The sequence below is a fragment of the Bombina bombina genome, chromosome 3 (genome assembly GCF_027579735.1).
Source record: "Bombina bombina isolate aBomBom1 chromosome 3, aBomBom1.pri, whole genome shotgun sequence".
Classification (NCBI taxonomy): Eukaryota; Metazoa; Chordata; class Amphibia; order Anura; family Bombinatoridae; genus Bombina; species Bombina bombina.
Window position 1 is genome coordinate 74,660,914 of NC_069501.1, and position 22,905 is coordinate 74,683,818.

Consider the following 22,905-nt stretch of genomic DNA (forward strand, 5'->3'; position numbering starts at 1 on the left):
CGCCTTCTTTTAATGGGAGCTGGAAATATAATATTTGTTAATTTATAATTTAATAATCAGAATTTAATAATGATATAGGTCTGTATAAATCTTTTGATTCTGGGTCTTTATTTTGTTTCAATATTAAAGTTGTCCAAGATACCGTAACATTTTTAGACATGTCATTTCCTTCTTTATAATAGTAATTAAATAATTTTGTCAAAACATTGGATATCTCTGTACTCAGCAGTTTGTAGAACTCATTTGGGAGAAGATCGGGACCTGGGGTTTTATGACCCAGCGATTACCTCCTCCGTAATAGGTGCAGTGCGTTTATCTTATCAAGGGATTCTATATTAATCTTACTATTCTCTATTTTAGACCAAAATGCCTTTATGTTATTCTTATTACATTCTCTAGGTGAATAAAGTTCTTGAAAATGTTCAGTAAATACTTCTAAAATATCATCCGTATTTACTAATAATTTAGTTTTGTGTTTTAAGGAATTAATCTTTGACTTGCTTCTAAGTTTTATAATATTTGCCAATAATTGCCCTGATTTGTTTCCGAACCTATAAAATTTAGCCTTTAGTTTTAAATCCATTTGTGTTGCTTTATGTATCAACAATGTGGCACTTTCCTTTCTAGCATTATTATATTTATTCCAATTTTCTTCCGATGGGTTGCTAATAGTCAGCTAGATTATGAGTTTTGCGTTATGGCTGCTCACTAAATTCGTGTACGTTATTTTCATTGCGCCCTTATCATAAATGAGGTATTACAGGTTTGAAAAAACCCAGCTTGTGCGGGCGATATGGTGGCGTTGAGCTCCATGCTTCACCCAAATACAAGCGCTGCTGAGACGTGCTTGTGCATGATTTCTCCATAGATATCAATGGGGAGAGCCGACTAAAAAAAGCCTAACACCTGCGATTGCAGAATGAAAAGCTCTGTAACACAGCCTCATTGATGTCTATAGGGAAAGAAAAAGTTAAGTTTAAACCTAACACCCTAACATAAAAACCACGTCTAAACACCCCTAATCTGCCGTCCCCGACATTGTCGCCACCTACATAAATTTATTAACCCCTAATCTGCTGCCCCTACATTACAGTTATTAACCCCCTAATCTGCTGCCTCCAACCTCGCCGCCACCTACATACAGTTATTAAACCCTAATCTGCCGCCCCAATGTCGCCGCCACTATACAAAAGTTATTAATCCCTAAACCTCTGGCCTCTAACATAACTAACTCTAAATAAGTATATTAATTCTAACACCCCCTTTAAATATAATTAAAATAAGTCTAAATAAAACTTACAATTTTTAACTAAATAATTCCTATTTAAAACTAAATACAAACTTACCTGTAAAAAAAACCTAAGCTAGACACAAAATAACTAATAGTTACATTGTAGCTAGCTTAAGTTTTATTTTTATTTCACAGGTAAGTTTGTATTTATTTTAACTAGGTAGACTAGTTACTAAATAGTTATTATTTACTAGCTACCTAGTTAAAATAAATACAAAGTTACCTGTAAAATAAAACCTAACCTGCCTTACAATTGAACCTAATATTACAATCAATTAAATTATTAAAATACAATTATCTAAATTACAAAAAAAAAACCCACTAAATTGCACAAAATAAAAAATGAAATTATCAAAAATAAAAACGAATTACTCCTAATCTAATAGCCCTATCAAAATAATAAAGCCCCCCAAAACAAAAAAACCCTAGCCTACACTAAACTGCCAATGGCCCTTAAAAGGGCCTTTTTTGGGGCATTGCCCCAAAGATATCAGCTCTTTTACCTGTAAAAAAAATTACAAACATCCCCCCAACCCCCCCACCCCCCCAAATAAAAACTAATCTAAGCTAACCATTGCCTTGAAAAGGGCATTTGGATGGGCATATGAATGTTTTGCCATGCACTAACACTAACCCCCGATGATCCACTTACGGTTTTCGAGGACCGGACATCTATCCTCATCCAGGCGGCAGAAGTCTTCATCCAAGCAGGCATAAGTCCTCATCGAAGCCGGCAAAAGTCTTCATCCAAGCGGACAGAAGTCCTCATTGAAGCCGGCAGAAGTCTCCATCCAGACGGCATATTCTATCTTCATCCATCCGGCGTGGAGCGGGTCCATCTTCAAGAGATCCGGCGCGGAACATCCTCTTCTTCCGATGGTCAACGTAGAATGAAGTTTCCCTTTAAATGATGTCATCCAAGATGGCGTCCCTTTACGTCCCTATTGGATGTTGCAATCAGCCAATAGGATTGAGCTTTCATCCTATTGGCTGATTGGATCAGCCAATAGGATTCAGCGCACATTCTATTGGCTGATTGGATCAGCCAGTAGGATGAAAGCTCAATCCTATTGGCTGATTGTAACAGCCAATATGATTTTTCCCCTTTAATTCCTATTGGCTGATAGAATTCTATCAGCCAATCGGAATGTAAGGGACACCATATTGGATTGACATCACTTAAAGGAAAACTTAATTCTACGTTGACCATCGGAAGAAGAAGGATGCTTCGCGCCGGATGTTTTGAAGATGGACCCGCTCCGTGCCAGATGGATGAGGATAGAAGATGCCGTCTGGATGAGGACTTCTGCCGGCTTGGATGAGGACTTCTGCCGGCTTGGATGAGGACTTCTGCCGGCTTGGATGAGGACTTCTGCTGGCTTGCATGATGACTTCTGCCGGCTTGGATGAGGACTTCTGCCGGCTTGGGTGAGGACTTCTGCCGGCTTGGGTGAGGACTTCTGCCGGCTTGGGTGAGGACTTCTGCCGGCTTGGGTGAGGACTTCTGCCGGCTTGGGTGAGGACTTCTGCCGGCTTGGGTGAGGACTTCTGCCGGCTTGGGTGAGGACTTCTGCCGGCTTGGGTGAGGACTTCTGCCGGCTTGGATGAGGACTTCTGCCGGCTTGGATGAGGACTTCTGCCGGCTTGGATGAGGACTTCTGCCGGCTTGGATGAGGACTTCTGCCGGCTTGGATGAGGACTTCTGCCGGCTTGGATGAGGACTTCTGCCGGCTTGGATGAGGACTTCTGCCGGCTTGGATGAGGACTTCTGCCGGCTTCGATGAGGACTTCTGCCCACTTGGATAAGGATGGATGTCCGGTTTTTGAAAACTGTAAGTGGATCGTCGGGGGTTAGTGTTAGTCTTTTTAAGGGTTTATTGGGTGGGTTTTATTTTTAGCTTAGGGTTTGGGCTTGTAAAAGAGCTGTTTGCCCTTTTCAGGGTATGGCAAAACAAAGGGCAATGGTTAGCTTAGGTTATTTTAGGTTTTATTTGGGGGGTTTGGTTGTGTGGATGGTGGGTTTAACTGTTGGGGGGGTGTTTGTATTTTTTTTTTTTACTGGTAAAAGAGCTGATATCTTTGGGGGAATGCCCCCCAAGAGGCCATTTTAAGGGCCATTGGCAGTTTTTTTTTTTGTTTGTTTTTTTTTTTGATAGGGCTATTAGATTAGGAGTAATTTGTTTTTATTTTTGATAATTTCATTTTTTATTTTGTGTAATTTAGTGTTTATTTTTTATTTGTAATTTAGATAATTGTATTTTAATAATTTAATTTATTTTAATTTATTGTAATGTTAGGCTTAATTGTAAGGCAGGTTACGTTTTATTTTACAGGTAACTTTGTATTTATTTTAGCTAGGTAGTTAGTAAATAGATAATAACTATTTAATAACTAGTCTACCTAGTTAAAATAAATACAAACTTAGCTGTGAAATAAAAATAAAACCTGAGCTAGATACAATATAACTATTAGTTATATTGTAGCTAGCTTTAGGTTTTATTTTATAGGTAAGTTTTTATTTAGTTTTATATAGGAATTATTGTAAGTTTAATTTAGATTTATTTTAATTATATTTAAGTTATATAATTAATTATATTTAAGTTAGCATGGAGCTCAACGCAGCCATATCGCCCACAAAATCCGTTTTTTTTTCTTTTTCAAACCTGTAATACCTACGTTAGGAAAGGGGCGCAATGAAAATAGCGTACACAAACTTAACGAGCAGCCATAACGCCATAACTCGTAATCTAGCTGATAGGTAGTTAAAAAAAATTCCGGACATTGGCTGTAAGTCTTCAGCCCTTTTAGGGGACTTCACTAGGTACTCTCCCCCTTTCAGGGTTTGGGTGTGCTACAATCAATACAGGGTCTTTTACCCACTGTGTATTTTAAACATACAGTCCTTCCCTAGACTCGCTATACCCTACAAAGGGCCTCTCTTGAGGTGTTAATGTTAATAAGTATGTTGTTTTGTTTAATTTTATGGCCCAAGATATAATATTCAGACCAACTTAAGGGTCCCTTTGTAATCCTGTAAACCGTCTAAAAAATATCCCAGTATCTGGCAAGTTATGTCCCCCCTGTTTGGGGTATTTAAGACCTAGCCCCCCACAGGTATCACACTTTGTCTTCTGGGTAGTTTATAACTTAAGGATATACTCACTTTTAAGCGACTTCTCACCCGTGTCCCTTTTTTTTTTTATTACAGACTTTTCTGGGGCTCCGGTCACCAACTAGCACCATTCATCTGTTGCTGGGATATACAGACTGCTACTTCTAAGACTTTGATCTGTGTCCTGTTCTTCGTTACTCATACCTTTTAGTATAGCTGCAATTTGTTGTAGCTATACTTTAGCCTCTGTTACTTTATGCCTTGGCTGTCCTTGCGCACCGATATCCGGTCCGGAGGATAAACTTAGCTTCCCTCCTCACTTGTTCCCTGCTGCTGCATAGGGCTCCAGGCGCTATCCGTATCGCTAAGGATAAGTGAGGCTGGCGTACCTTCCAACTCTGCGTGCACGCAGCAACCTACTCCTCTCTCACGCCGACTCCGCCCATCGGATATCTCCATCAGCCAGACTCTCACCATCTTATGAAAGAAATAATCTTCCTCTGAACATATATATATATATACGCACGCACATACACAACTTCTTTCATATAACCTAAAACCACTCTTTTGCACAGCACGCCACACAAGCCAAACATAAACTTTTCGTACGTAATGAACTCTATTGCTGACAAACCCATAATCCTCTTAGCGAGTTTTTTCCATACATTTTTAGCATACTTACAATTCCACATCACATGCATTACTTTTTCCACTTGACCACATCCATCCCTTACACAACACTTAATATTTACCAATCTTTGGGGGGGGGGAGGGGCAAAGCCAACTCCTGAAGTGGCAGGACACATCTCATTGAAGCTATTGACTTAAGCTTAGTTTTGCAAGATATTTTCTATAAAATATTAATTCTAGTGTAGTGTAATCTACGCATCTGGAAGCAGGAATATTGTGTATATTACCGACTGGCTGCGAGAGTAGACATCTGAATTGCGACCTTGGTCTTTGCTCTTTATGAAAGCCACACATTCAACATCATCTAGGTTTTGAATGCTACCACTAGTGAAGCTCCACGTGACTAAGGCTGCCACACATATACCCCCCCCCCTCCCCGATTCCTGGGTTACATAGTACAGAGATACTTCTATAGTAAATCCTTAATTACAGTGTTACTGCAACCACAGATATGCCTACTATGGAGAATACTAGTCTACTGGGAAAAATCAGTGCCCTTCTCACCAAATATCAAGAGACATTTTCAGAGTCCATTAGATCTGTATTTAGCCACCCTACCGTTACTTTATTTACTGAGGCTCCCTGGATAGATTATGCCAGGGAACAATGAAATGGCAGCTGTGCCCTGGGGCCCCAGCACTTGCCGCCTTTTGTACATTCAGATACTTGATTGCCGAGGGAGAGGAGATCAACACAGTCAAAACTTTGGTACGCTTGAGATGTGAGTGCACACTCTGCCAACAATGAGGTCAACTATACCGAAGAACTACCTGAGGATTGCACTACAGATCCATGGATTATTGTGATGCTACCCCCAGATTCCATTGGGGAAATGAAAGCTAGAGAAGAGTCCCCCACACAGTTTGTTTGCTACTGGGAGAAGATCTGCGAGATAACTGCAACTACAGAATCTGGGGAATCTGTGCTAAGAGACGGTAACTTCTTGTCAATTGATCGACAGAAGGAACAGCTATTTGAGCACTCTGCAAGGATTACACTGGACTTTCTCCGTGCAGAAACGTTATATGAGCAAAACATGGCAATCTTGTTCCTCAGATCACAGTCTTGAGGTGCCGGGGTGGCCAATTTGTTTGTGCTCAGCTACTCTTGCACTAGAGCCTCTGATGCCTCTGGCTATGATAAGGCTGACTCTGATAACTCCTGAAAATGTCCCCTATCTCAATATATGGGTGCTTCAGGGTACATGAACAACAGGACTGAAGTGGGGTAATATATTTTTAAAAAAATATATATATATATATACAAAAAATATTTAAGTGAGCTTAGAGTATTATCTGCTCAGTTATATACCATTCTTTGTTGGGACTTATAGTTGAGTTTCTTACCTTCGTTACACGTTTATATATGGTGTATGATCTAATTCATCTTGTACTGTTAGAGGTGCTAAACCTTCTTGGGGGATCAACACTGGTATTACTATTTACATGGATAATATATATTCTGTTTTCTTCCTAATGGGAAAGAGTCCACAGCCGCATTAATTACTTGTGGGAAAATAAGAACCTGGCCATCAGGAGGAGGCAAAGACACACCAGCCAAAGGCTTAAATACTCCTCCCACTTCCCCTATCCCCCAGTCATTCTTTGCCTTTCATCCCAGGAGGTTGGCAGAGAAGTGTCAGAAGTTTTGTTTGTTTTTATTTATTTTTGAAATGTCTCTTATGTCAGTCTCTCAGTGAGGGCCTGGGTGAATGTTAGAGTCCGGAGATAAAGTGGGAGTTTTCACTGCAAGACCATCCCGACTCGTATTAACAGCTCCTTTAGCACTTGGCGTTGCCGAATTTTGTTTTGCTACCTGCTGTCTTCTCTCAAGCCCATGGCTGAGGTGACGCTACTATCCGTCACACTTAAATGGGGCCGTGTTCCTGTTCCACGGCGTAGATTCCAGTAAGATCGTTTCATTTTATTATTCCGAATGTTATGTGATTATGTGACAGTTGAATATGGACCTCAGTGAGGTGCCTATTTACCGATCTAGGAATCATGGGATAATTTCCTCTTTAGCAGGGCCGGCCTTAGGGTGTGGCGGCGAGGCGGCCGCCTCAGGCCCCGCTCTTAGGGGGGCTCCGCGGGTTCAAACAAACATTTTTTTTTTTTTTTTTTTTTTAAATAATTTTATTTTTTTTGTGCACTGATACTTTTTTTTGCCGCCATTTTTAAATTTTTGGGGTGCAATTTATTTCCCAATCCTGGGAAAGGAAACAGGCCAAGAGGTACCGGGAGGGTCAGGTGTATATCAGCACATAATCAGCCCGACCCAGCACCATTACACACCGCTTACCGCTAACACACCTACCCGCACCAGACATATTGGCAACGGTCCAAACATGATTGCTGCTCACGCTGCACATTCTTCCTCATCTGCAGAATGGATTGCCTGCTTAGATAAAATGTACCGACCTCCCCATGTAAAATGCTGAACTTTTTGTGTGACAATAATTTTGCATGGCAGGTCTACAAATATTGGATGGAGAAATATAAATTCAAAGACTGCATGCATTATTATTATTTTTTTAACTTCAGTGTATTTTTGTATTATACACACACAAAGGGAAAGGAAAGGATGCAGGAATGATGCTGATAAGCTGTTGAATTTGTAGTTTGTTCTTGTGTTTAGACTGAAGGTCTGCATTATAGATTCCTGGAAAAATCAAACTCTGTGTGTCCATTAGGAAAATAGCTGCCCATGATGACTAAGCATATACTTAACATAACATAAAATATTTTTAATACAAAAATATGTTTTACTGTTTGAGACAATTTGTGTCTCCTAACTCCCGCAGGCACTCATGTGTGTGTGCTGTTAGTGAAGGGATGAGATCTTTAGCCTAGGTAAATTTAGATTGACACACACTTGACAGTGACACCGTGGATTAAGATTTCCAGTCCCTCTCACCATATATGATGATCCATTGACGCTGGTTTGCATAAGTACCACAATGCATTTAGCAGATTAAGAGCATTTAATGTTCTGGTCACCTGAGATCTGAACTTTAGTAATTATAAATATGGAAATGATTTGCAAAGACAATAATCAGGGCAGAACATCAGTAGGTAAAAAAGAGACTGGGGGACCACCTGCTACTCACAATACTTTGCTTACTGCTTTTTGTTTGCATTGCTAATGCTAAGTGTCTTATTTTGAAATAAAGTGGGCAAGCTCCATACTTCTGTTCTGAGGTTTCATCAGGGAATATCACTGGCATTAAAGGGGCAATAGTTTCTATGTATCTGATTTGGGATTTCATTTGACATATAATTTTCATTAAGGGGGCTGCATGTGGAAAGCATATGATCTGAAGCCATACAGAAGCCTCTGGAATAGTGGAACTGCATGGACATGTATGTAATCTGAGATCTCATTTGGACTCTGGGATATGATTTGGACATACAGCTTAAATAAAGGGTTAAATAGTGACCAAACATCAGATAGTAGTTCCCTCTTAGTCACGTAGCTGGCAAAAAAGGGTACTACAGAGGCTGTGTGTGTGGGCTGTGTGTGTGTGGGCTGTTTGTGTGTATGTGGGCTGTGTGTGTGTGGACTGTATGTGGGCTGTGTGTGGGCTGTGTGTGCGTGTGTGGGCTGTGTGTGCGCGTGTGGGCTGTTTGTGCGCGTGTGGGCTGTTTGTGGGCTGTGTGTGCGCGTGTGGGCTGTGTGTGCGCGTGTGGGCTGTGTGCGAGTGTGGGCTATGTGTGCGTGTGGGCTGTGTGTGTTTGGGCTGTGTACACCTCTGTATGTATATCTGTGTACCTGTGTATAGAAGTATATCTGTGTGTGGCATCTCTGTAATGTTCTTGTTATCATAAGAAAACACATAAAAATAAGGCGGGGGCGGAGATTGGGCGGAGTTGGAGGCAGGGATAAAGGGGCCCCATTTTGTCATCCTGCCTTGGGCCCCGCAATGGCTAGGGCCGGCCCTGCTCTTTAGGGGGGATTTTTGAACGGGGGGGGGGTTCTTTAATCATGTTTCTTATGTGATTCAACCTGCTTTGTGTAGTGGGTATTGGCTCTGGGGCTGAGACATCTAGTTTTTCCGTGTTTGCACGCGGGAACCTGTGACTTCTCCTGCTTATCAGTTTTGTTTGTACAGTTTTTTAGTGGGGACCTGTTTGGTGGCGCACTTTCTGGACTATACGGTTCACCTTGTGACTAGGCGTTGTTACACTTGGTCTTTTCGCTTCTGCATTTCTGACTGTGTGGCGTCTCAGTGAATTCGCTTCGCCAAGGTCTGGTCATAGGAGGTGGTGAGTGCCCCAGCCATTGTGGGTGTCAGGTGCCGTTATTTTTTTTTTCCCGTAGTTTTTAAGCCATAGAGGATTCTGACGCTGAGATCTTGACTCTTTGTCAGGGGTTTTCTCTCTTTGGGATCGTTTCTGCACTTTCGCAGTCTCCTCCCTAGGTGGTTTGAGTATTTCCTCAGACAGGGATTGTTTGTCCAGAGTGGTCTGGTTGTGGCTTGGGTCTTATTGACTTGGGTTCAACCTTTGTGGATTTCTCTCTGTAGTGTCCTCCTCATTCAAGTCTGCTCGCGGATCTGGGGTGGGCCTGGGATTTCGTGTTTATGTCGGTATAGTTCTGCTATCCCGTCCTGTTTCCATTTTCGGGGGTTCCGTAAAGAAGGGTTCTTGTTTCTCTGTTGGGGAATTCGGACCTTTTCTTTTTTCCCCTGATTAGGGGTGCCCTATTTTCGTTAGAGAAGGCTTGTTCTTCTCGGGCCTTGGGTTTTCTATGGGCCTTTGGTTCGGACATTGCGTCTACATTTCCGCAGTGGTTCTGGGGCAGATGTCTCTCGGGCATGAGTGCTAGCATGATAGTTTTTATCATAGGGTACCGAGACCGTTGTCTCATGGGAATCTTACATTTTTCCGGGTACTGGCACTCGTTTTCTCGAGCTCTTGCGTTTCTGTAGGCAGGTCTTCCCTGCATTACGCCTCCTTCAGGGGTCGTTTGTCCCTCGGTAGGAGTGTCTGCCACGTTTGTCCTTCTTTCAGGGATAGAGCTAACCTTGTGAGCTGGTCTCTCTTGGTCTCTGTTCCTCCAGTTTTCTGGGTGGACTCACACCAAGCAGCTAATTTAGCATAGTGGTTAGTTTTGTGGCCTTGCAATGCACTGGTTGTTGGTCGAAACCATCCGCTGTCGCTGGATGCCCGGTCCTTTTTTTTTTGGGTCGCTCTATGTTGAGGTGACTTATTGTGTTCCCTCTCGTTTGAGTGGGGGTGGGACTCTGTTCCCCGGATTTAGCCTTGTCTGTGTCAAGTTGGTCTACCCATATCTGGGCAGTCTTCGTTGAGTGCGGACATTTCCTGTTAGCTCAGGATTCTCAGACAAGGTTCTGGTCCCCTTTGCCTCTTCAAGCTTCTTGTAGCTTTTTCAGGCTGTGGGGGGTCCCTGTTGAGGGGCTTTCCGATCTCTCTATGGGGGTTAGTTCGCTAGTAGTCTCTCTGTTGGAGGACGTCGCTTAGGGGCTGGCTTTTACTTAGTCCCTCCCTTGGTGCTGTAGGGATTTTGGTGTGGGTGGCGCTCTCAGTTTCTTTGCTGGTCTGGGGCGTACTCCTGGGTCCCTTCAGCTGGGTAGCTGGGTGAGGGAATTTTTCCCTTTCTTTTACAAGATATACCGAGTCCACGGGTTTCATCGTTTACTTGTGGGATATATTCCTCCTGCTAACAGGAAGTGGCAAAGAACACCACAGCAGAGCTGCTATATAGCTCCTCCCTTAACTCCTCCCCCCAGTCATTCTCTTTGCCTATGCTAGTAATAGGAAGGGTAAAGTTAAGAGGCAATAAAATAATAGTTTTAGTTTCTTCAATCAAGAGTTTTTTCTCTTTCTCTCCACCCTACCTTTTGCACTCTCTCCCCTTTCTTTTGCTCTCTCTCCCCTCTCTCTTTTGCACTCGCTCTCCCCTCTCTTATTCCACCCTCTCTTTTGCTCTCTCTCCCCCTCTTTTGCTCTCTCTCCCCCCTCTTTTGCTCTCTCTCCCCCCTCTTTTGCTCTCTCTCTCTCCCCTCTCTTTTGCATTCTCTCCCCCCTCTTTTCCCCCTCTCTTTTGCGCTCTCTCTCTCCCCTCTTTTGCTCTCTCTCCCCTCTTTTGCTCTCTCTCCCCTCTCTTTTGCTCTCTCTCCCCTCTTTTGCGCTCTCTCTCCCCCCTCTCTTTTGCTCTCTCCCCCCTCTCTTTTGCTCTCTCTCCCCCTCTTTTGCTCTCTCTCCCCCCTCTTTTGCTCTCTCTCTCTCCCCTCTCTTTTGCATTCTCTCCCCCCTCTTTTCCCCCTCTCTTTTGCGCTCTCTCTCTCTCCCCTCTTTTGCTCTCTATCCCCTCTTTTGCTCTCTCTCCCCTCTCTTTTGCTCTCTCTCCCCTCTTTTGCGCTCTCTCTCCCCCCTCTCTTTTGCTCTCTCTCTCCCTCTCTTTTGCTCTCTCTCCCTCTCTTTTGCTCTCTCTCCCTCTCTTTAGCTCTCTTTCTCTCTCCCCTATCTTTTGCACTCTCTCTCCCCTTTCTTTTGCTCTCTCTCCCCTCTCTCTTTTTTGCGCTCTCTCTCCCCTCTCTTACTCCACCCTCTCTTTTGCACTCTTTCTCTCTCCCCCCTCATTTGCTCTCTCTCCCCCTCTTTTGCTCTCTCTCCCCCTCTTTTGCTCTCTCTCTCTCTCCCCTCTCTTTTGCACTCTTTTCCCCCTCTGTTTTGCGTTTTCTCTCTCTCCCCTCTTTTGCTCTCTCTCCCCTCTCTTTTGCTCTCTCTCTGTCCCCTTTCTCCCCCCTCTCTCCCCCCTCTCTTTTGCTGTCTCTCTCCCTCTCTTTTGCTCTCTCTATCCCGCCTCTTTTGCTCTCTCTCCCCCTCTTTTGCTCTCTCTCTCCCCTCTTTTGCTCTCTCTCTCCCCTCTTTTGGTCTCTCTCCCCTCTTTTTTGCTCTCTCTCTCCCCTTTCTCCCCCTCTCTTTTGCTGTCTCTCTCCCTCTCTTTTGCACTCTATCCCCCCTCTTTTGCTCTCTCTATCCCCCTCTTTTGCTCTCTCCCCCTCTTTTGCTCTCTCTCTCCCCTTTCTTTTGCTTTCTCTCTCCCCTTTCTTTTGCTCTCCCTCCCCCTCTTTTGCTGTTTCTCACCCTCTCTTTTGCTCGCTCTCTATCCCCCCTCTTTTGAGCTCTCTCATGTCCACACGGCCCTGCCCGCGCCACGCCCCCCTCACACTCGGTCGGCCCCATGTCGGCCCCAGATGCCAGGTCAGTCTGAGACTGTTGAAGGCCAGGTGTGTTTGTCCTTGTGCAGTCTCTACTGAGCATGACAGCTTCGGACAAACACACTTGGCCTTTTATATTATAGGATTATTAGTAAAATATATAGAATTTCGTTTGCAGGGAAAAGGTTAGAACAAAATTGTACAAATATTTGATGAGGGATTTCATAAATACGCTATTTGAGAACATTTGATACTCACTTATACCGCGATCGATGTTGAATGATAGTTGGTTAGGAGGATTTCAAGATAACACCTACAGAGAAAGTCGGCTAATACGGCTTCAACGCATGCTCTTAAGACTCGTGTGACGCTGCAAGTAATGGGCTGAACCCCCGGGGGGGGGGGGAAAGAGCATTGATGGATAAAATTTCACTAGCATATCAATCAATTTGACAAAATGGCGGGCGGAGGAAATAATTTTATCGTTGGCTGTTTGAAAGGTAAAAAACAGCATTATATAATTTAATCTAGAAAAAAATGATGAATTAAACTTTGCCTCTTTTTAAAAATACTATAATATGGCGTAAACGAGTGTTGTCAACTGTACCTTCACTTTAAGGCAGTGCTGCAAAATAATGGTGGTCACACAAAATATTGACACTTTGGGCCCAATTTGGACATTTCCACTTAGGGGTTACTCACTTTTGTTGCCAACCGTTTAGACATTAATGGCTGTGTGTTGAGTTATTTTGAGGGGACAGCAAATTTACACTCATACAGGCTGTACACTCACTACTTTACATTATAGCAAAGTGTCATTTCTTTAGTGATGTCACATGAAAAGATATAATAAAATATTTACAAAAATGTGAGGGGTGTACTCACTTTTGTATGTATTAATGAGATATATATATATATATATATATATATATATATATATATATATATATATATATATATATATATATATATATATATAGAGAGAGAGAGAGAGAGAGAGAGAGAGAGAGAGAGAGAGAGAGAGAGAGAGAGAGAGAGAGAGAGAGAGAGATATATACACACATATATACACACACATATAAATAAATTCCTTTAGTCGTATTTAACTTCTTAATCTCCTCAATCTCGTAAAAGTTGAGTGAGCCCTTCTACGAATCAAAACAGGAACTTCGAGTCAAATATATTTGTTTTCTAGTTGGCTACATAGCTGTCTTATCAGCCAGTGGTATTTGTGGTGTGTGTTTGTATGTATGTATATATGTATGTATATATATATATATATATATATATATATATATATATATATATATATATATATATATAATATATATATATATATATATATATATATATATATATACCTGTATGTGTGTATATGTATTTGTATATATATATATATATATTTCAGTTTTTATTTTTTACAAAAAATATGATCTATATTTTGCAATAGTTTATTTTATGTTCCACCCATCATCTATTATTGATGATCATATATATATTTAATTAACATTTATGTGAAATTTTAGTATATATTTCTATTTTCTTTATAGGGAAAACAACTCCATTTCCTATTACCGACTTCTGGGGACTTCAACAAATCTGGATTTGTTAATGAAAGATGTCAATGGTGTATATATTTGTGATGCAACAAATATTATTGGGAAATATTCGCACTCTTTCTACATTTACAAAGGTAACTCATTTGTATTAACAGTGTCTGTGTCTAATAATTAAATATAAATGTTTTTATGATAAATGTAATATTTGCTAATCACTGCTTGCCATTTACTATCTAATGACAATTTTAAATAAGATTTTTATTGAGATATTTTAAACATGGATTTCTACATCAAATTTCAAATAAGTATAGTGAATGTTAATAGGAACATAACAAAGGTTGTATAGGGGTTATAATATAAAAAGCACATAAGCCTGTTCTTTTGAAATATTGCAGTTTTATTGAAGATCTTGAGTGGCAGCCTGGAATGTGAGCCTATCAAAATACCTTTGGGCCTCATGTACAAAAAATCATTTGGTTTGCATCTCAAGAATCAAATCAATTCGCTATAGCTTGTGCACAGTGGAAAACAAATTCACGTCAAATTCATTATGACGAGCAACGGAAGATTGATAACCTTGAAGCAATGCTAGGTTTGAATATGCTATGTTACTAAATCGTCTACCCTATTGCATAGCACCGTCTTTCCCCATATGATCAGAAAGGTTTAAAAGGAAAGAGCAAATGTATAAGAAGTTTTCCTTGAACTGAGTTGTAACTATTTTCCTCCAGTCTGCATTTTACTGAAACTGAGCTTATCTATAGAATTATGACTTCAACATCTTCTAAACCACATTAAGTCAAAACGAAGAGTGATCGTAGTGTACAGTTTTTTGTTTAAACGACCCACTTGAACATTTAAAAAATTGATTTTCAAAGTCAGACTTTAATCACAGTGAAACAAACTCAGATCCCCTAGACACATTTAATGCCTTTTGTTTAGGGTTACTCTACAGCTACTGTTCACATGACTTTTGTCATTAAGAACCTTCTAGCCTTTTATTAATAAAAATTAACAAAAAGGAAAATAAAAATAGATTTTTCCATAATTATTTTGTTCCCTTTATTTCATTTACCTGTGGCTAACAATTTATTTTGTCCTTGTCCCTTAATCGACCCATTTATTCATAATTCATATTCTTCTCTTTCTTTTCTTCCTTCCTTATCTTACTCTTTTTCTTCATATATGAATCTTTAATGAGAATGAATATAGATGCTAGAGATAAAAGTTTATTTCTCTTGTTAAGTGTATCCAGTCCACGGATCATCCATTACTTGTGGGATATTCTCCTTCCCAACAGGAACTTGCAAGAGGATCACCCACAGCAGAGCTGCTATATAGCTCCTCCCCTAACTGTCATATCCAGTCATTCTCTTGCAAGCCTCAACCAAGATGGAGGTCGTAAGAGGAGTGTGGTGTTTTATACTTAGTTTATTCTTCAATCAAAAGTTTGTTATTTTTAAATTGTGCCGGAGTGTACTGTTTATCTCAGGCAGTATTTAGAAGAAGAATCTGCCTGCGTTTTCTATGATCTTAGAAGAAGTAACTAAGATCCATGGCTGTTCTCACATATTCTGAGGAGTGAGGTAACTTCAGAGAGGGAATGGCGTGCAGGTTTTCCTGCAATAAGGTATGTGCAGTTAAAATTTTTCTAGGGATGGAGTTTGCTAGAAAATGCTGCTGTAAGTAAAGCCTTAAATGCAGTTATAGCGACTGGTATCAGGCTTATTAATAGAGATACATACTCTTATAAAAATGTAATCTAAAACGTTTGCTGGCATGTTTAATCGTTTTTATATGTATTTGGTGATAAAACTTATTGGGGCCTAGTTTTTTTCCACATGGCTGGCTTGAATTTTGCCTAGTAACAGTTTCCTTAGGCTTTCCACTGTTGTAATATGAGTGGGAGGGGCCTTTTTTAGTGCTTTTCTGTGCAGATAAAAATACTGACAGAGAAATTCAGCTTCCCTCTGCATGATCCAGGACATCTCTGGAGGGCTCAAAAGGCTTCAAAGTCGTTTTTGAGGGAGGTAAAAAGCCACAGTAGAGCTGTGGCAGTTGTTGTGACTGTTTGAAAAAACAAAAAACGTTTTTGTCTTTTATTATTCAGTTTTGGGTATTAAGGGGTTAATCATCCATTTGCAAGTGGGTGCAATGCTCTGCTAACTTGTTACATACACTGTAAAAATTTTGTTTGCCTTTTTTCACTGTTATTTCAAATTTTGACAAAATTTGTGTTTCTTAAAGGTGCAGTAACGTTTTTTATATTGCTTGTAAACTTGTTTAAAGTGTTTTCCAAGCTTGCTAGTCTCATTGCTAGTCTGTTTAAACATGTCTGACACAGAGGAAACTACTTGTTCATTATGTTTGAAAGCCATGGTGGAGCCCCATAGGAGAATGTGTACTAAATGTATTGATTTCACCTTAAACAGTAAAGATCAGTCTTTAACTATAAAAGAAATATCACCAGAAGATTCTGACGAGGGGGAAGTTATGCCGACTAACTCTCCCCACGTGTCAGACCCTTCGCCTCCCGCTCAGGGGATGCACGCTAATATGGCGCCAATTACATCAGGGACGCCCATAGTGATTACCTTGCAGGACATGGCTGCAATCATGAATAATACCCTGTCAGAGGTATTATCCAGGTTGCCTGAATTAAGAGGCAAGCGCGATTGCTCTGGGGTTAGGAGAAATACAGAGCGCGCAGATGCTGTAAGGGCCGTGTCTGATACTGCGTCACAATATGCAGATCATGAGGACGGAGAGCTTCAGTCTGTGGGTGACATCTCTGATTCCTATTGAAATATTCCTATTGCGTTCAAGGCATTAGATTTATTTAGTAGTATTTCGGGCTATAAAGTCAATACGCTCAAATCGGAGATTCTATGGATATACAAAAACATGGATAGCAAGACACAATGGCCTAGATTTAGAGTTCGGCGGTAAAAGGGCTGTTAACGCTCCGCGGGTTTTTTTCTGGCCGCACCATAAATTTAACTCTGGTATCGAGAGTTCAAACAAATGCTGCGTTAGGCTCCAAAAAAGGAGCGTAGAGCATATTTACCGCAAATGCAACTCTCGATACCAGAGTTGCTTACGGACGCGGCCGGCCTCAAAAACGTGCTCGTGCACGATTCTCCCATAGGAAACAATGGGGCTGTTTGAGCTGAAAAAAAACCTAACACCTGCAAAAAAGCAGCGTTCAGCTCCTAACGCAGCCCCATTGTTTCCTATGGGGAAACACTTCCTACGTCTGCACCTAACACTCTAACATGTACCCCGAGTCTAAACACCCCTAACCTTACACTTATTAACCCCTAACAGCCAATAGAATGCGAGCTCAATCTGATTGGCTGATTGGATCAGCCAATCGGATTGAACTTGATTCTGATTGGCTGATTCCATCAGCCAATCAGAAAATTCCTACCTTAATTCCGATTGGCTGATAGAATCCTATCAGCCAATCGGAATTCGAGGGACGCCATCTTGGATGACGTCCCTTAAAGGAACCGTCATTCGTCGTCTAGTCGTCGGAAGAAGAGGATGGATCCGCGCTGGAGGTCTTCAAGATGGAGCCGGTCGTCATCGGATGGAAGAACATAGAAGATGCCGCTTGGAGAAGATGTTTGCCGGTCCGGATGTCCTCTTCTTGCCGGATAGGAGGAAGACTTTGGAGCACCGGATTATGGATCGCCAACCCCCGCTTGGGTTGGATGAAGATCTTGGAGCCAGGACGGATCGGTGATACCTGGATGGTGAAGACAAGGTAGGAAGATCTTCAGGGGATTAGTGTTAGGTTTATTTAAGGGGGTTTGGGTTAGATTAGGGGTATGTGGGTGGTGGGTTGTAATGTTGGGGGGGGGTATTGTATGTTTTTTTTTACAGGCAAAAGAGCTGAAATTCTTGGGGCATGCCCCGCAAAGGGCCCTGTTCAGGGCTGGTAAGGTAAAAGAGCTTGTAATTTTTGTATTTTAGAATAGGGTAGGGAATTTTTTATTTTGGGGGTCTTTGTTATTTTATTAGGGGGCTTAGAGTAGGTGTAATTAGTTTAAAATTGTTGTAATATTTTTATTATGTTTGTAAATATTTTTTTATTTTCTGTAACTTAGTTCTTTTTTATTTTTTGTACTTTAGATAGTTTATTTAATTGTATTTATTTGTAGCAATTGTGTTTAATTAATTTATTGATAGTGTAGTGTTAGGTTAATTGTAGGTAATTGTAGGTAGTTTATTTAATTATTTTATTGATAGGGTAGTGTTAGGTTTAATTATATCTTAGGTTAGGATTTATTTTACAGGTAAATTTGTAATTATTTTAACTAGGTAACTATTAAATAGTTCTTAACTATTTAATAGCTATTGTACCTGGTTAAAATAATTACAAAGTTGCCTGTAAAATAAATATTAATCCTAAAATAGCTATAATATAAATGTAATTTATATTGTAGCTATATTAGGATTTATTTTACAGGTAAGTATTTAGCTTTAAATAGGAATCATTTATTTAATAAGAGTTAATTTATTTCGTTAGATAAAAATTATATTTAACTTAGGGGGGTGTTAGTGTTAGGGTTAGACTTAGCTTTAGGGGTTAATACATTTATTAGAATAGCGGTGAGTTCCGGTCGTCAGATTAGGGGTTAATAATTGAAGGTAGGTGTCGGCGATGTTAGGGAGGGCAGATTAGGGGTTAATACTATTTATGATAGGGTTAGTGAGGCGGATTAGGGGTTAATACATTTAAAATAGTAGCGCTCAGGTCCGCTCGGCAGATTAGGGGTTAATAAGTGTAGGTAGGTGTCGGCGACGTTGTGGGGGGCAGATTAGGGGTTAATAAATATAACATAGGGGTCGGCGATGTTAGGGGCAGCAGATTAGGGGTACATAGGGATAACGTAGGTGGCGGCGATTTGCGGTCGGAAGATTAGGGGTTAATTATTTTAAGTAGCTTGCGGCGACGTTGTGGGGGGCAAGTTAGGGGTTAATAAATATAATATAGGGGTCGGCGGGGTTAGGGGCAGCAGATTAGGGGTACATAAGTATAACGTAGGTGGCGGTCGGCAGATTAGGGGTTAAAAATTTTAATCGAGTGGCGGCGATGTGGGGGGACCTCGGTTTAGGGGTACATAGGTAGTTTATGGGTGTTAGTGTACTTTAGGGTACAGTAGTTAAGAGCTTTATAAACCGGCGTTAGCCAGAAAGCTCTTAACTCCTGCTTTTTTCAGGCGGCTGGAATCTTGTCGTTAGAGCTCTAACGCTCACTGCAGAAACGACTCTAAATACCGGCGTTAGAAAGATCCCATTGAAAAGATAGGCTACGCAAATGGCGTAGGGGGATCTGCGGTATGGAAAAGTCGCGGCTGAAAAGTGAGCGTTAGACCCTTTAATCACTGACTCCAAATACCAGCGGGCGCCCAAAACCAGCGTTAGGAGCCTCTAACGCTGGTTTTGACGGCTACCGCCGAACTCTAAATCTAGGCCAATATGAGCTAAGAGAGGTCACGCAGATTAGATATCTAGGAATCATGTTACATAAAGATCCTAATTGTTGGTATAGACTTAATTTTACGCCCTTCTTTTCTCGACTTAATAGTAAATTGCAAAGATGGGCATTACTCCCCATCCCCAAGGCAGAACATACAGTGATGTGAGATGTCATCGCAGAAAATGCAGCATGTCTGCAGAAAGAACAGGACACATGCAGGAACTGTTAGCGCTTGAACTTTGTAGTGCTGCTCCACATTAGACTATTCTCTTCAAACAGAACTGTGCTCTGGCTGCACTGTGTAAATTTTCCTTAAAGGGCCATAATACCCAAATGTTTAAACACTTGAAAGTGTTGCAGCATAGCTGTAAAAAGCCGACTAGAAAATATCACCTGAGCTTCTCTATGTAAAAAAGAAAGATATTTTACCTCAAAAGTTCCTCAGTAGCCACATTCCATTGTAAAGGATTTCTAAGCAGCAAATCAGTATGTCTGTCCCGGGACAGCGGAAGGGGCGAGCTTACGTGCACTCATCTTATTTCCCTATTCAGTTTAAAGGAAGTTTGCTATATAATCTCATGAGAGTTAAGTGAAATCTCATGAGATCACAGTAAAAGAGTTCATGACCTCAGCACTGCTGATGCGGATTGGCTGCTGTTCATTTCTTCATTTCTTTTCCCTGCAGCTGGGCTGCAGCGGAGTATTACTTTTTACACAGAACTTACTCTGCTGAGCTGAGGAGATTGTGAGGTAAAATATCTTCCTTTTTTACATAGAGATGCTCAGGTGATATTTTCCTGTCAGCTTTTTACAGTTATACTGCATCAGTTTCAAGTGATTTAGCATATGAGTATTATGTCCCTTTAACACAGTGCATCCAGGGTAAACTGCTGTTTGAAGTGAGCAGTCAAATATGCAGTAGCGCATTGCTTGTTGACTGGCTCTCAGAGATTTTTTCAAACCCGCCTCTTAGCCTTTCCCAGTTTGCAAAGCTGTTTATTCTGAATATAAGAGCACTGCATATTTTTATTACTACATTTCTATGTTAGATCAAAAGAAAAGGAAACAGATTTATTAGAGACATTTTAAAATTTCTTTTTTTTGTATGCAGCTAATTTGCAATGCAATTTTCAACTACTGCACTATATTATAAAACATAAAAAATTGCTTAATTCTTCACTTAACCAACACATTGCTATTAAACTGGTGCCTTAGTGTAACTGTCTAATTTAAAATTGAATTTTATTTAAAAATGACCTGCAGAAAAATTTTCACTAAAAAAATCTCATCGCAGAAAGTAAAGAAAAGTTCTGCCTCTGGGCTCCCCATCTCGTTGTCAGCTAAAATAGCTATGATCAAATCTATCTTATTCCCTCAGATAATTTATACTATGAATAACTCACCGTTATTCATTAAGGTAAAAGATATTAAAATATTTAACCAATTATGTGCTAAATTCCTTTGGAGCAAGTCGCGACATATGATAGCCATTAAAAAACTATCACAATTGAGGGAACATGGGGGGCTAGCTTTCCCAGACCTTAAATTATATAACATGGCCATCTTGGCACGGAATGCGGTGGATTGGCTTCTGTCAACCGAGGTACTAACTAACATAATCTTGGAAGAGAGCTTAATATATCCGTTTGTATGTAAAGCAATTTTACATTGTACTCTTATAGAACTCCCAGACAACATCAAAAGGTTCATCAGTATATACAACGTGGTTAAAGCATGGCAAATGACATGTAAATACCTTGAAATTAATTTTTCTATTTCCTCCTATCTTCCGATTAGAGGGAACCCCGAGTTTATAGCCGGATGCGAGTATCAGGTATTTAAAGAATGGGCGGATAAAGGATTTGATAAGTTACTACAAGTTTTTGATCAAAGGTTTAACTTAAGAACCTTTCGGCTAGATTTGGAGTTTTGTCGGTAACGACCCGAAAAACTAACGCCGGCTTTTTTCTGGCCGCACCATAAAAATAACTCTGGTATTGAGAGTCCACATAAAGGCTGCGTTAGGCTCCAAAAAAGGAGCGTAGAGCATTTTTAACGCAGCTTCAACTCTCAATACCAGAGTTGCTTACGGACGCGGCCAGCCTCAAAAACGTGCTCGTGCACGATTCCCCCATAGGAAACAATGGGGCTGTTTGAGCTGAAAAAAAACCTAACACCTGCAAAAAAGCCGCGTTCAGCTCTTAACGCAGCCCCATTGTTTGCTATGGGGAAACACTTCCTACGTCTGCACCTAACACTCTAACATGTACCCCGAGTCTAAACACCCCTAACCTTACACTTATTAACCCCTAATCTGCCGCCCCCGCTATCGCTGACACCTGCATTTTATTTTTAACCCCTAATCTGCCGCTCCGTAAACCGCCGCTACTTACATTATCCCTATGTACCCCTAATCTGCTGCCCCTAACACCGCCGACCCCTATATTATATTTATTAACCCCTAATCTGCCCCCCCACAACGTTGCCTCCACCTGCCTACACTTATTAACCCCTAATCTGCTGACCGGAGCTCACCGCTATTCTAATAAATGTATTAACCCCTAAAGCTAAGTCTAACCCTAACACTAACACCCCCTTAAGTTAAATATAATTTACATCTAACGAAATTAATTAACTCTTATTAAATAAATTATTCCTATTTAAAGATAAATACTTACCTGTAAAATAAATCCTAATATAGCTACAATATAAATTATAATTATATTATAGCTATTTTAGGATTAATATTTATTTTACAGGTAACTTTGTATTTATTTTAACCAGGTACAATAGCTATTAAATAGTTAAGAACTATTTAATAGCTAAAATAGTTAAAATAATTACAAAATTACCTGTAAAATAAATACTAACCTTAGTTACAATTAAACCTAACACTACACTATCAATACATTAATTAAATAAACTACCTACAATTACCTACAATTAACCTAACACTACACTATCAATAAATTAATTAAATACAATTCCTACAAATAAATACAATTAAATAAACTAGCTAAAGTACAAAAAATAAAAAAGAACTAAGTTACAAAAAATAAAAAAATATTTACAAACATAAGAAAAATATTACAACAATTTTAAACTAATTACACCTACTCTAAGCCCCCTAATAAAACAACAAAGCCCCCCAAAATAAAAAATGCCCTACCCTATTCTAAATTACTAAAGTTAAAAGCTCTTTTACCTTACCAGCCCTGAACAGGGCCCTTTGCGGGGCATGCCCCAAGAAGTTCAGCTCTTTTGCCTGTAAAAAAAAACATACAATACCCCCCCCCAACATTACAACCCACCACCCACATACCCCTAATCTAACCCAAACCCCCCTTAAATAAACCTAACACTAAGCCCCTGAAGATCATCCTACCTTGTCTTCACCTCACCGGGTATCACCGATCCGTCCTGGCTCCGATATCTTCATCCAACCCAAAATAATTTTTTAAAAAATTATCCGAGTGTCGGCGATGTGGGGGGACCTCGGTTTAGGGGTACATAGGTAGTTTATGGGTGTTAGTGTACTTTAGAGTACAGTAGTTAAGAGCTTTAGAAACCGGCGTTAGC

General features: G+C 40.5%; 1 protein-coding gene across 5 annotated transcripts in view; it reads left to right on the top strand.

Moving 5' to 3' along the window:
• The window catches only part of LOC128652886 (nectin-1), a 478,741-nt gene that overhangs the window by 277,944 nt on the left and 177,892 nt on the right, over positions 1–22,905 (top strand). For 4 of the 5 annotated variants that reach the window (XM_053705870.1, XM_053705871.1, XM_053705873.1 and 1 more), the window contains exon 5: positions 13,830–13,972. In XM_053705870.1, the coding sequence (XP_053561845.1) occupies positions 13,830–13,972 (143 nt within the window). Of the gene's footprint in view, positions 1–13,829; positions 13,973–14,233; positions 14,887–22,905 lie in introns of those variants that run through there. The other variant, XM_053705872.1, reaches the window with a different exon arrangement.